The sequence below is a fragment of the Cebidichthys violaceus genome, unplaced genomic scaffold, assembly GCF_023349555.1.
Source record: "Cebidichthys violaceus isolate CVI_PGR_0920_01 unplaced genomic scaffold, fCebVio1.0.p SCAF_64, whole genome shotgun sequence".
NCBI classification, from domain to species: Eukaryota; Metazoa; Chordata; class Actinopteri; order Perciformes; family Stichaeidae; genus Cebidichthys; species Cebidichthys violaceus.
In genome coordinates, this window is record NW_027176861.1 from 973,101 (window position 1) to 988,293 (window position 15,193).

At 41.4% G+C, this 15,193-nt stretch overlaps 2 protein-coding genes across 2 annotated transcripts; one reads left to right on the top strand and one right to left on the bottom strand.

Annotated features, from left to right (window-relative positions):
- Positions 1-1,295: 1,295 nt before the first annotated feature.
- Positions 1,296-3,638, bottom strand: zgc:65997 (uncharacterized protein LOC794398 homolog). The gene is made up of 4 exons (XM_068734431.1): positions 3,301-3,638; positions 2,486-2,663; positions 2,311-2,405; positions 1,296-1,739 (listed from the first exon to the last, which is right to left on the bottom strand). The coding sequence occupies exons 1-4, from the start codon at positions 3,628-3,630 to the stop codon at positions 1,548-1,550; spliced, it is 795 nt and encodes a 264-aa protein (XP_068590532.1). The 5' UTR covers positions 3,631-3,638; the 3' UTR covers positions 1,296-1,547.
- Positions 3,639-5,347: 1,709 nt separating this feature from the next.
- Positions 5,348-14,244, top strand: nphp1 (nephronophthisis 1). The gene is made up of 20 exons (XM_068734424.1): positions 5,348-5,482; positions 5,873-5,943; positions 6,031-6,091; positions 6,506-6,642; positions 6,796-6,982; positions 7,080-7,181; positions 7,361-7,470; positions 7,902-7,947; positions 8,087-8,174; positions 8,442-8,536; positions 9,022-9,150; positions 9,462-9,536; positions 9,624-9,734; positions 9,876-9,958; positions 10,300-10,376; positions 10,765-10,864; positions 11,025-11,137; positions 12,440-12,513; positions 13,033-13,077; positions 13,309-14,244. The coding sequence occupies exons 1-20, from the start codon at positions 5,417-5,419 to the stop codon at positions 13,561-13,563; spliced, it is 2,025 nt and encodes a 674-aa protein (XP_068590525.1). The 5' UTR covers positions 5,348-5,416; the 3' UTR covers positions 13,564-14,244.
- The last annotated feature ends 949 nt before the right edge of the window (positions 14,245-15,193 follow it).

The following is a 15,193-nucleotide window of genomic DNA, read 5'->3' on the forward strand; positions in this document are numbered from 1 at the left end:
CTCTCTCTTTGTCTCTGTCTCTCTGTCTGTCTCTCTCTGATGATAAATACACTTGTATATTAATTTAATTGCTGTCTCACATCTGTGTATAATAAAGGGTTTCGACGTTGAGGGAAATTAAAATAGTCTGTAATTACAAAGCATCTCTTTCTTTTGATGTAATCATTGATGAGATATCAGAGCTTTGTGAAACAACACCGCTCAGTTAAGACACGAAGGTCAACAACAACAACAACAGTCTCAGCTCATACGGTGCAGAATTAAGATGCACATGAAGTTTGTAATTGATGCAGAAATAATGTAGAGAAAGACTGAAATTAAAATGTATTCATAGGTCTGCTACCAATGAACAACAAGGGAAACAAATAAAGATCACTATTAAAATACAACAGTTTAAAACAGTTGTAGTTATGTATGATATAAATATATAATTAGGGACTTCATCATATTTATTTGAAATTTTGTAATTTTTAGGCAGCCTTCAAACATCTGGCCGGGGACAGCAGATTAAAACTAGCCTCTCTGGCTAACTCTGGCTCACCTACAGTTTCACTGTTGATTGGTGTGTATTGTCCCTGCAAAATAAATAAACAAATAAATAAATAATATATATATATATTATAATAACCTTATGTGTTTATATATATATATATTTACCTATATATATATATGTATATATATATATATATATACTGTATATATATATATATATATATATATATATATATATACAGTATATATATATATATACTGTATATCTTTTTATATATATATATATATATATATATATAAAGTTATGGACTAACCCCATTAATCACCGTCTACGTATGTAATGGAGCCTACAATAGATAAACATCGTTCCAGATGAAGTCGCCGATTCACTGATTCACTGACAGACGTAGAGGAGATGCTGCCATCTTCTGGTGTAAACTCATTCACTGAGTCATTGAAGACTTTCAGCTTCAATTTTAATAGAAGTGGTTCGACTTCTGGTTTTAATCATCTTTAAAATGAACCAGGTCACCTTTACACTTGTTTAAGAGTCAGATTAAAACCCTCAACAGGCTTGACTTCAGTCATTATATAATGACATATATATATATATATATATATATATACACACACATGTATATATATATTATATAAACACCACAAACATAACCATGATATCAACGCATTCATCAGTCTGTCCTCTTTGATAATGTCTTGTTATTATACATCATATCCTCCTCATGCACTCTTAATATTAGTTAACTCTGTTATTTGTTTGTGTATTCTTTTTAAATTGTGCAAAATTGAATCCTTAGATTTTTATTCAACAGTGAAACACACGAGGAACATGTGAACATTTGATTTGCTTTGTTGGAGAGAGTCGGATGAGAAGATCTCGCTCACATCTGGTTAGCTTATTAGCTTAGCACAAAGTCTCTCTCTGTGCTACGTGACATCATTAGCATCAAATCCACACATGGTGAACAGAAACCCTGGCGGTGTCCGTGAGGTACTTCTTCTGACTGAGGTAGTTCTTTTCTCCGTTCCGTGTTCTTCTACCACGGGAGTTCGGTTCCGTCCCAGTTGAAGGCCCTGCCGGTCCGCTCCATGTTCAGAGAGTCCACGATGCTCATCAGGCGGCTCACGGAGAGCTCGGCGGCGAACAGCTTGTCCTTCGGTACGTTCCTGTGATACGGACGCGAGAGGTCCGTGTCCACCGTCCCCGGGTGTAAGGACACACACACCACCTGGAGGAAGCACACACAAGAGCAGAGGGTTCATGTGTGTGTGTGTCTTAGAAGAAAGATAGATCTCCACTGTTGTTGTATTTCTGATATAAAATATATGTCTCTCTGTGTGTCTCTCTCTCTCTCCTGTCTGTCTCTGTCTCTCTCTCTCCTTTCTGTCTCTTTCTCTCTTGTCTCTCTCTGTCTCTCTCTCTTGTCTGTCTCTCTCTCTATCTTCTATCTCTGTCTCTCTCTCTTCTCTCTCTCTCTGTCTCTCTCTCTATTTTCTGTCTCTCTCTCTATCTTCTATCTCTCTGTGTCTCTCTCTCTCTCTCTCTCTTTCTTCTATCTCTGTCTCTTCTGTCTCTCTCTCTCTCTGTCTCCCTCTCTCTCTCTTCTGTCTCTCTCTCTCTCTTTCTTCTATCTTTCTCTCTTCTGTCTCTCTGTCTCTCTCTCTATCTTCTCTCTCTGTCTCTCTGTCTCTTCTCTGTCTCTCTCTAGCATAATGTCTGAAGATGAGACGTAAACACAGGTAAAGTGTTGTTGTTGTTGTTGTTGTTGTTGTGTTAGCTTGTCGTTAAATCAAAGCTACCTTGGGTCGACTGCGGCCCAGCTCTATGGACAGGTTCCTGGTGGCCATGTTGAGAGCTGCTTTAGACATTCTGTAGCTGTACCAACCGCCCAGACCTGAGAGGAGGAACACAATGCATACGTTAGCTAACCCTGCGCTAGCACAGAGAGCGACAACCAGCAACACGACGAGCTACCGTTGTCTCCGATGGATCCCACTTTGGCGGTGATGTTGACGATGACGCCGCTGTGGCGCTTGGACTTCTCTGCGGGCTGTTGACCAAAACCACCGCCACCCTTCTGGAGCAGGGGGGCCAAATACTTTGCCACGACCAGAGGACCCACGGTGTTGGTGGTCAGGGTGGAAATAACGCCCTGAAAGAAGAGTCAATCAGTGGATTCAACATGGGAGCTGAACCAGGAGAGGAAATGATCTGCTTCCTACTTCAATGCAGAGAAACGACACTGGAACCTTTAATGTAGAAGGAAGAGCCTCTCTCAGCATGTGGAGGATGCATCTAGCAGCACTTGCTTTAAATAAAGTCTGTCTCTCGTCAGCATTAACTGACACTGTTTCCCTTTGTGTTCTTGACTCTGATGTACTTTGAACGAAGCAACTAGAGCAAGACAATCCAACACAAGAGTCAGATAAGATAAGATGAGATATTCCTTTATTAGTCCCACAGCAAGGAAATGTACAGGATTACAGCAGCGTATATATATACACATATATATATATATATATATGTATATATATATATATATATATATATATATACACATATATATATATATATATATATATGTATATATATATATATATATATATATATATATATATATACACATATATACACAGTATAGTGCAAGCAAGAGACATAGTACAAACAAGATCAAAACAAGTATTATAAATAAGTAATTTAGTAAGGGGGGGCGTCTCAAACCGTCCCCATGACGTTCACCTGCACTATGACGTCATGCTTTACCTGCACCGTGACGTCATGCTGTTTACCTGAGCAGTGACGTCCCTCAGGCTGGTCTCTCCTTTACCGGACGGGTGAAGCACGGCGGAGGAGTTGACGACGAGGTCCAGCCGACCGAAGCTCTCCCTGACCCGGTCCGCGACTCCGCGCACGTCCTCCTCCCGGTTCACGTCCAGCCGGAGGACCGTGAGTCTGTTGCCCGGGTGTCGGTCGGACAGGTCCCGCAGCTCGGCCGCGTGCTCCGGGTTCCGGCATGTCGCTATGACGACAGCGGTGGTCCTATGTTTAAGGATGTGTTTGCAGAACTGGAGCCCCAGTCCTCTGCTGGCCCCTTGGATCAGCGCCACGGGGGCCGCCATGACACTCAGTGACGTAACACCGAATGGAGCCCGAATGGAGAGGAGCGCGTGCTGCGTTCAGGTCCACACAAAACGTCGTAATTTTTGTTTTTTCGGAGAAACGGAAGAAAGGAATTATATAAAATAAGATAAAATAATCCTTTATTAGTAAAGTAAAACTATATACTATATGTATGTACACAGTATAGAGCAAGCAAGAGACATAGTAAAAATACAAGATCAAAACAAGTAATATAAATAAGTAAAAAATCCTCAATAACTAAAATATTGTATACACACAGACATACTATTAGTAGCATTACACAGTGTATTTATACTGCACAGATGTTTAATGTTGTTGGTGTTGGCTGTTCTACTGGGAGCAGAATTATACTGATGATACCTTTAGAAGTATTTTAAGCAACTGTTATACTTTCTATGTATGTCAACGGTGAAGATATGATTAGAAAATATTATTTTGACTTTTTTTAAATGAAATACTGGAAACTCACGAGGAGAACCTGAAGGCAGCACGTTTCACAACATGTACAATCTGCCCTCTGTAGGTGATTCAGGAGAACACTTACACAACTCGACGTTACAATAACGTGCACCGGCCAGATGTGGAGCCGCAGAGCTGCAACGAATAGAGAGAATAAACTAATCTACAGTTTGAGCACTTTGTTTGAGTTTCCCTTCACCTCACATATGTATTATATGAGCATTGTGATGGATATTGAATTTATTAAATGCCCTAAAGATCAAATAAAATCATTTCTAAATTGTTCTAAAGGTTTACTCGGTTGTTTATGTTACAGACGAAAACATGTATTTCTGATCATGCTGTGTAAAAAATAAAATCTTATGGATAATTTCATCTATTTCTAATGTTAATATGATTAATCTTATGAATAAATCTATATATATATATAAATATATTAATTGTATCAAGTGGAGAAATAGAAAGCCCTCCTTTATTTGGATTATAAACGATTTACAAATACTTTCATCATCAATTAAACCCGAGTACTCTGGTAAAATAGCAAAAAAGATTTGTTTATAATTTCATAATGACCCCTTATTCTATATTTTCATTTATTATGACAGTGTTTGTATAGTATTATGTTTTAGGCCTCATGTTTGTCTTCTCTGTAAGATCGTGTATGTTTAATAATGTGTGTTCAATAAATAAAAACTCTTTAGTCTAGTGGGGACTAGACTCAGAATCCGTTTCCGGTGACCGTTTTTACCGTAACACCAGATGAAACAACAACATTAGAAAATCCTCTATGGAGAGGCATCATTAAAATATAAAGCGTTTGCAGTGAAAATTTAAGCAGATATTATTATTATTAAATGTTGGGATATATGGCAGTTAACTGTGCTGGTAAAAGGGGATTGACATCATTATAGAAGCAGAAAGGAGGTTTCTGTGTTGTGTTATTGTTCCTAATAGACTTTCTAACATGTCTAACATGCGTCCTCCGGTCCAGTAGGTGGCGGTGATGTGTTGCTAACCGCAGCTACATCCGGGTTACGTAAAAATGAACTAAAATATAAATATATATACAAAAATAAAATCACACGCAACACATGTTTAGTTACGTTATCCAACAAACAATAAACACAGAGTGTATTTATTAAAAGAGTGAGTCATTAAATCTATAGTTTCCTGTCAAGCCCCGAGCCTGAAGAGGAACCTGGTTGCCTAGCGACCAGTGGAAGCGTAGGGTCAGCTAGCAGCTAGCAGCTAACTAGCAGCTAACGTTCGCTAGGCAGTCCGCTGATACCATAAAACAGCGTTTAAATGCCACCAAAGAGAAAAGGAGCCCTGCAGCTGGTCCACAGAGACGTGGACGAGCTAAAGAAACAGGTTAGTAACAGAATGAAGACGGTTTGTGTCTTATTTTAAAGATAAAAGTGCCACGCGCTAGCACAAATGACATCATGGTTGTTCAGTGAAGAGCTCAGTCATTAAATAAAATGTTATACATCTTTGCTGACTGAAGCTCTTTCCAGATGTCTTTGATGAATAATGATGATGTAGATGTTCCTCTGTATTTTGACAAGAAGATAAAAGTGAGTTAGATTCATATTTATACATGAATACACAAGTCTGCTATGTTTTCTGTAATAACGCTCAGAATAAAATGTTAGTGAATAAATGTGACGTGTTAGTATTAAATACGTATTATATAATATGTATTACAATACATAAAATACACAATTCTGTCTCCGTCTGTTCCTGTTTGTTCTAATCCAGGTGGACAGTCTGGTGAAGGAGGTGAAGGAGGTGAAGAGTCGGGATGGATCCACCGAGGAAGCATTCCGGAGGTGAACTGTGATTTCATGACATTTATGATTCATTTGATTTTAGTCGTCTCTCGTTCTTCAGTGATGCTTTCAGGTATGATTTTTCAGATGTCAAGAACTGCAGATGTCGGTAGAGAAGACTCAAAGGACCCTGATGAAGCTGACGAAGGTTGTTATCAGTGCTTTACTGTCAACATGTGGATTATTATGTTATTATTTAATATCTTATTAAAGTATATAAGTAAACTATTGCTTCACCTATATCAGCTGTTTTTAATCCTGTGAATTGAACTTATTCATGGACTCAAATCAAGTTGATGTTTTCCAAATGGAGACAGCATTTGGATTCACTTGTTTATTAAAAGAGTGATGTTTTAGTTTATTGTTGGCAGAGAAGTGATCCTCTCAGTGACTCAGGAATATGACAAACTGAACACAGTACTGTACATTATTAATAAAATAATAGAAAGTCAGACACCACTGACAGGCCAATATGGAGTCGTTCCATTAAAGACTCCCTGTGTATCGTTCAGGTCTTTCGACATTGAGGTCTTTGTGGTGATCTGTTGCTTTGGGTTTCCAGGCGGACGAGCCGGCTCCGGTGGGGAACTACGACCAGAGGAAGCAGGACGAGGAGACACGACTGCAGAACATCTGGGAGCAAGTGAACAGCCTCTCTCTGGAGCTCTCACCCCCGGGACCCAGCTCTGCTGCTGCAGGGTCAGTCTCCTGTGTGTGTGTGTGTGTGTGTGTGTGTGTGTGTGTGTGTGTGTGTGTGTGTGTGTGTGTGTGTGTGTGCTCTCTCTCTCTCTCTCTGAGTCCCATCCAGTTCATTTGAACTTTGAAGCTCTGGTACCATGTTGTGATTCACAGCGACATCTCAAGGGAAGATAACGAGGAGGACGATGAAGACGAAGACAGCAGCAGCGACGACGACGACGATGATGATGAGGATGAAGATGAGAAGCCAGCTGTGAAGCCTCCCTCTCAGTCGGACCCTCGCGTCTACACGGCCCTCAGCGACTTCACTGGAGAACAGGAAGGAGATCTGTCGGTTCAGGTGAAGCACTTCCTGTTTCAAACACAGAGAGAAACAGATTTATTAACAGAAGAACTGATTATAATAAAGTGTGTTTGTGTTGAACTCTGTTTCTCAGAGAGGGGAGGTGTTGAGGATCATCAGGAGGACAGCAGACGGGTGGTGGTTAGCTCAGGACGCTAACGGAAACAGAGGAGTCGTCCCAAAGACGTACCTGAAGGTGAAGCTCCTCAAACCTCCTCCTGTGGTTCCTGTAAACCGGTTAACTCTGGATCTCTACCGGTTCAAACCAGAGACGCTCCAACATGTCCGCTGTTTGAGCTCACGGGCTTTTAAATAATATCATTACATTTATATCTTTGAATTTATCTGATCGGTAATTTAAAACTCACTCTTCAGATTGGCTCCGGTATTAACGATGAAGATGATGTAGATGACGAAGATGACGACGACGAGGAGGAGGAAGAGCAAGATGGTGAAGAACTGACTGATGACCGAGAGGAACAGAGGTTGTTTTTTTCTATCTATCTGATTTCTATATATCTGATGCATATTCACTTTATGTTCTCTGTAATATTGTTACATTTTAATATTATACAGGTGGAGGCTTCAAATAACCCCAGTTATGTTTGTTTATTTCTATTTTATTGTTTAAATTGTGCAAAAATCATGTCAAAAGTAGCTCGTCGGTGGTTAAACTGTGAAGGAGTTAGTGACATCTAGTGGTGAGGAGGCACACTGCATCCAAATGAAGGCTCCTCCACCAGCGTGTGGTCTGTCCGCTCTGGGCCACCGTAGAAACTCCGCCTCCCGCTCCCTACGAAGATATCAGAGGACTCGAGATCCGACACGCTGGTCCTTTAAATGGGAATGATTGTTAAGATGATTATGAAATTAATTATTCAATCAGTTTGATCTGAACTCTTTTGTTGTTCAACAGCTCTCCTCATTCCAACTGGAGCACCGTGAGAAAAGCTCTGACTGAGGTAAATATTTTACTATCAACGAATATTAAATCTACAATATTTGATATTGTGTATGCAATACATTGTGTGTGTGTGTGTGTGTGTGTGTGTGTGTGTGTGTGTGTGTGTGTGTGTGTGTGTGTGTGTGTGTGTGTCACAGATTGATACAACAGATGTGCTCTCTGCTATGGGGGCGATACCTTCAGGATTCAGACCGTCATCTCTCAATAAACTGCTGGTGGAGGAAGGTCAATACACACACACACACACACACACACACACACACACACACACACACACTCTTAATAAGGAATGCCAATTTAACCCAACAGGCCAACAGGTGCTGATTGGGTCAATAAAATGTCAGAACATTGTAAAACTCAGATCACCGTTATTTCCCAGGTTCTACGTGACGTCTTCAGAACCAATCAAAGAGAACATTTCTACCACCATCAGCGTCACTACTTCTTTATCTCATCATCATCATAATGGTAGTTTGTGTCTTTTGTTTCCAGGTAAAACGTACAGAGGGAGTCACTACGTTCAGCCCGAGCTCAGCCAATCACAGCTGTCCTTCAGAGACCTCTTCCTGGATCCAGACAGCGGCAGGGTGAGGCCCTCACAGCCGCCATCAACGTGACAGGATATTAAACTTGGATTACGGCCGTCGCCGTGTTGTTTTGTAGCAACCAGTGAACAGGAAGTGCCCCTAAATCATCCCCTCTTTATGGTCTGTTTGACTCTAAATGGAGCATAATGTACTAAATGAACATCATGCTGTATTAAAGAAGACTGTAAACTAGAGATTGAGACCATAAACTCATGTTTACAATGTTTACTGAGGGAATAAATCAAGAGAGAAGTAGAGTCATTTTAGACTAGACTTCTATACAACCAGAGGAGTCGCCCCCTGCTGGACACTAGAGAGAATGCAGCTTTAACTCATGAAGCTTTGAACAGGGCCCGTGTGTGTGTGTGTGTGTGTGTGTGTGTGTGTGTGTGTGTGTGTGTGTGTGTGTGTGTGTGTGTGTGGGGTTGATGAATGTTTGTGTCATGAACTTTACTTCCCTGAACAGAATCTCTCTCTGTCTGTAGGTTCGGTCTCGACAGGTCAGGACTTGTGTGTGTTTCAGTCTGTGGAGCTGCAGGATGATTCCTTCTCCCGGAGTCGGAGTCCAGGTCCTCAGCAGACACGTCCGTCTCTGTGCCTTCGATGGATCTCAGGTGTGTTTCTGTTGTGAAGGAAGTCCACCTGTAGGTCTCTGCAGAGTGGAAACTATTTAATGAATGATGTTTGTTTACTCATTATTATCATTTACCCTCCTGTCCTGTTTCCTCTCCTGTTTCCGCTCCTGTTTCCTCTTCTGTCCTGTTTCCCCTCCTGTTTCCTCTCCTCTCCTCTCCCCTCTCGTTTCCTTTCCTCTTCAGTAGAACTCATGTGGAGGCTTCCTGTTGTCTCTGCAGTGAGTAAACGTTTTAATAAATGTTGTTGATTTGATTGTTATTAGCTGAAGTTACGTAACTCTGTGTTTCAGGTGTTGAGTAACATCCACACAGTGAGGGCGACCTACAACTCCAAGAACCCCAAAACCTGGAGCTTCTCTCCTCGAGTATGTCTCTATTATTATCATTATGAAGGTTTGAGGACACACATGAGGAGATTAAATAACTAAATCTTTAATCTTTACTGTCTCCAGATGACGGGCGTCCTGCCGTCCCTCCTAGACGGAGACTGTTTCCTCCGCTGCAACTCAGAGTCTCCTAACCTCGGAATCCTCTTTGAACTAGGAGTCTCCTTCATACGCAATGTGAGCATGCACACACACACACACACACACACACACACACACACACACACACACACACACACACACACACACACACACACACACACACACACACACACACACACATCAGAGAGTGTTTGAGATCCTCCGGGTGTGTTTTAGTCCACAGGTGAGAGAGGAGACCTGAGCTGTGGCTGGTCCTTCCTCAAGCTGACCGACGACACTGGAAACCCTCTCCCCAACAGGTACACACACACACACACACACACACACACACACGCACACGCACGCACGCAGTATTACATCTACATAATTGTCAAACATCCTCTTGTACATGTGCTCATTTATATATTGACAGTTGTATACCGTAAATAGACAGAAACACATTCTATTTTAAATACGTGTCCAGTTTTAAAGGACTGAATAGATAACCTCCTGTATGAGTGATGTGATATAGTAGAGACGTGTTAGATCTAATCTATAATCTGTAATACTTTGTAATAATATCTAATAATCTGTAATAATCTATAATAAACTGTAATAATCTGTAATAATAATCTAATAATCTGTAATAACCTGTGTGTAGGACCTGTGAGCTGCCGGTGAACGGAGGGACTCCCTATGAGAAGGAGGTGGTGAAGGAGGCTTCAGTCTCCAGAGGATGTAAGAAGAAGAGTTTGATAATCAGACGTCAGTTTGTAACGTCTGTCAATCAAATCAATAACAAAGACGCACTCTGATGATGTCATGAAGGAGTGTGGGATCATGGGAGTTGTTGTCTTTGTTGTTGAACAATCACTATAGAGAGCTGCAAGGATGCTGCAGTTTTGTGGTCCAACTCAACTCCTCTGCTTTCCTGTTTCCCTTTTTTGTTTCCTCTCTTGTTCCTCTCCTTTTTCCTCTTCACTCCCCTCCTATTTCCTCTCTTGTCTCCTCCCCTCTACTGTTTCCTCTCTTGTCTCCTCCCCTCTACTGTTTCCTCTCTTGTCTCCTCCTCTCTCCTGTTTCCTGTCCTGTTCCCTTCCTCTCCTCTTGTCTCCTCCCCTCTCAGCTCCAGCTGGTGTGTTCCATCAGATGCTTCAGAACAGACGTCAGCCTAAACTGATCGTGAAGTTAAAATCCTCCAACAGACGAACCAGAACTCAGCTCAGGTGAGAGGAAGACCTCATTAGCTTACTAAGAAAACACTAAATCACTACTGTGAGTGTGTGTGTGTGTGTGTGTGTGTGTGTGTGTGTGTGTGTGTGTGTGTGTGTGTGTGTGTGTGTGTGTGTGTGTGTGTGTGTGTGTACTAACTGTTCTGTTCTTCAGTCTCCTCCCTGACTCTCTGCTTCACTGTCTGAGCTGCGTTCCTCTGCTGGTTCTTCACCGACAGCTTCAAGCCGACTCTCTGCTGATGGACAGACCGACCATGCAGAACGCAGGTAACACTCACCTTCATCCTAACAGCAGGTAACACTCACCTTCATCCTAACAACAGTAACACTCACCTTCATCCTAACAACAGTAACACTCACCTTCATCCTAACAGCAGGTAACACTCACCTTCATCCTAACAACAGTAACACTCACCTTCATCCTAACAACAGTAACACTCACCTTCATCCTAACAACAGTAACACTCACCTTCATCCTAACAACAGGTAACACTCACCTTCATCCTAACAACAGTAACACTCACCTTCATCCTAACAACAGTAACACTCACCTTCATCCTAACAACAGTAACACTCACCTTCATCCTAACAACAGTAACACTCACCTTCATCCTAACAACAGTAACACTCACCTTCATCCTAACAGCTGGTAACACTCACCTTCATCCTAACAACAGTAACACTCACCTTCATCCTAACAACAGTAACACTCACCTTCATCCTAACAGCTGGTAACACTCACCTTCATCCTAACAACAGTAACACTCACCTTCATCCTAACAGCAGGTAACACTCACCTTCATCCTAACAACAGTAACACTCACCTTCATCCTAACAACAGTAACACTCACCTTCATCCTAACAACAGTAACACTCACCTTCATCCTAACAGCTGGTAACTCACCTTCATCCTAACAACAGTAACACTCACCTTCATCCTAACAACAGTAACACTCACCTTCATCCTAACAACAGTAACACTCACCTTCATCCTAACAACAATAACACTCACCTTCATCCTAACAACAGTAACACTCACCTTCATCCTAACAGCAGGTAACACTCACCTTCATCCTAACAGCAGGTAACACTCACCTTCATCCTAACAACAGTAACACTCACCTTCATCCTAACAACAGTAACACTCACCTTCATCCTAACAGCTGGTAACTCACCTTCATCCTAACAACAGTAACACTCACCTTCATCCTAACAACAGTAACACTCACCTTCATCCTAACAACAGTAACACTCACCTTCATCCTAACAGCAGGTAACACTCACCTTCATCCTAACAACAGGTAACACTCACCTTCATCCTAACAACAGGTAACACTCACCTTCATCCTAACAACAGTAACACTCACCTTCATCCTAACAACAGTAACACTCACCTTCATCCTAACAACAGTAACACTCACCTTCATCCTAACAACAGGTAACACTCACCTTCATCCTAACAACAGTAACACTCACCTTCATCCTAACAGCAGGTATTCATGGTTTATGAGGACGTCGTCAGATACTCTCCTGGTTTATGAGGACGTCACATCTCTCTCTCTGTTTCAGATCTGATCTTCAGTCCGGTTCTTTCTACCTTCCCTGAGCTGCTGGACCAGCCGGACCTGCTGGATGCTCTCAGGGTCAGTAGTTGTAATTCTGTTATTAATAATCATATGTAAACAAAATGTATTCACCATTATTTATGATAAAACATTTATGCTAGAACTCATTCCTGCTAAATTAAGAAGCTTTTGAAACAAAAGCTTTTTATTTTAATTTAATTTTTTTTAAATGTAACTTAAACTTTCCCAAATATATTCTTTTATCGCTTAGGGTTATAAAGTAACTCTTATGTGTCAAACAACAGAGAGGATTCTTATGACACTATAGTGACATTTTTCACAAATTTGGTTTCAAAAAACGACCCGTTTTATCCGCCTTGTTCTCAAATTTATGGCAAACATAATTCTTATTATAAGCAAATCTTACTGTGTATAATTTAAAATGACAGAAATTAAATCTGTCCATGGTGCAGAGATCCTCAGATAGTGTGACACGTCTCATACAGACATCCTGAATACATTCATTACATTCACAAAACACAATAAACCCTGTGACACAATATTAAAATAAATATAAGAGGTGTGTTCTTCTTTCAGAGGGTCTGGAGGGACGCTGAGAACAACATGAGCAGAGCTCAGAAGGTCAGAGTGTGTGTGTGTGTGTGTGTGTGTGTGTGTGTGTGTGTGTGTGTGTGTGTGTGTGTGTGTGTGTGTGTGTGTGTGTGTGTGTGTGTGTGTGTGTGTGTGTGTGAGACCAGTACTGACCTGTAGAGGGAGCTGACAGTCTAACTAACCTGGCGTGTTTTTCCTCCACCATGTGTCTCTCCCTCCATCATCTGTCGTCTGATCTCTTCCTCTCCTGTGTGTCTTCAGAGAGACTCGTCCTTCTTAAAACACGAGTTCCTCAAAGTCTACACGTCCTCCGTCTACTTCCTGCTCCACTCGCCCTCGCTGCCCCGCCACCGCTGGGCCGACCCGTCCTCAGAGGAGCAGAGGGCCCGAGTCATCTACGCCGCCGGAGGACCCGGAAAACCCGCGGGACCCGAGGTGTTCGTGGACGCCACAAGTCAACATCTGGCCTTCGACATCGCAGAGCTGACGTTTGACCTCCTCCGTGTGGCGCGGTAGAGAGGGAGGTCCAGTCAGAGGAGTCTTTGTGTTTGATATGTAATAAGTGTATTCTAGATATCCGTTTGGGTTATTAAACAAACTTGAATGTGCCATCAATACATTTTAGAGGTTTTTTTTTTTAAACAACCAGTGAACAGGAAGTGACCACATCTGGACTGAGGAGTGACGTAGAGACGCCGTATACGTCTCTAGTAGAGACCTGTCAATCAGTGTGTAGCCCCGCCCCTAAATCATCCCCTCTTTATGGTCTGTTTGACTCTAAATGGAGCATAATGTACTAAATGAACATCATGCTGTATTGAAGAAGACTGTAAACTAGAGATTGAGACCATAAACTCATGTTTACAATGTTTACGGAGGGAATAAATCAAGAGAGAAGTAGAGTCATTTTAGACTAGACTTCTATACAACCAGAGGAGTCGCCCCCTGATGGACACTGGAGAGAATGCAGCTTTAACACAAGAAGACATGGTGATCTCTTATATTTGTGTTAAAGTAAATAAATCTCATGAAAAGACAAAACATAAAGATACATTTCTCAATACATTTTTGAACAGGAGGATATTTGTTGGGGATTATTTTCATCGGTGGATTAATACACACGTTCACATGTGGAATAAATCACATTGTTGTTTTTAGGTTTGTTGGGTTTTGTTGTCTTTACGAATGAAGTGAACTCTGAAAGATGTTACAGTAGAACATGAGACACATTTCTGTAACAATAGAACCAAAAGTGACATCATTAGCATGTTTTTTATTCTGCTAGTTATTGTTCTATTTTCTAATAAACATTTTTTTCTGCTGCTGCATTCATCCAATTAACATAAACTAGAATTAAGAGACTCGATAAAATGTGATCGACTCTTTACAGAAGAGAGAGACTGACACGACATCCTGACGAACCCCAGCATGAAAGAGAGCACCACACCGGGGGCTGCTTCTCAGCAAACAGCCACCAAGGTGAGACTGTGCAGGCGGGCGGGCAGGCAGGCAGAATCTCCTGTTTACAAGACAGGCACTTTGACCAACTAAGCCACAGCACCTCTGTGAAGGTCCTTTTCAAAAATGTTAAACCGTCTGTCAAGTTCCTAGGTGTTTTGTTCAACTCTTGCCCAACTTGAAATGGCCTGGGACATGAACCCTGAAGGACGCACGGAACAACTCTTTCCAGTACAGTACAATATTTATTTTTTCTTATTTGTTAGTTGTTGACTGGTTGGTACATCAAGTTGAAGACCTTCAAAACACAAAAAGCAAACGGTTATAAAAAAAATGTAAATAACTTCAAACAATTTCAATCCAACAACTTAATGCAAACAGTATGCAGCACTGGTGTTTCAAGAAAGCACATCAAACCATCAATACAAATTGAACTATCAACCAAGTACACTCAAACAAAAAGGCAAACTCACACGCATTCACCAAACCGATATGCATGCAGGCTGTATGCTGCTTGGTTACAACTGTACAATTCATCAAACTATACATCCCACTATCAATGACTAGAAGCACTCCCAATACCAAACAATCACCAGAACAAAAGTCTTGTTACAGTACCAGTGGCTTCTTTGGTTGTACCATGAGTTGAATCCTTGCTTGCCTCTCACTCTCTGCTAAAATGTTCCAT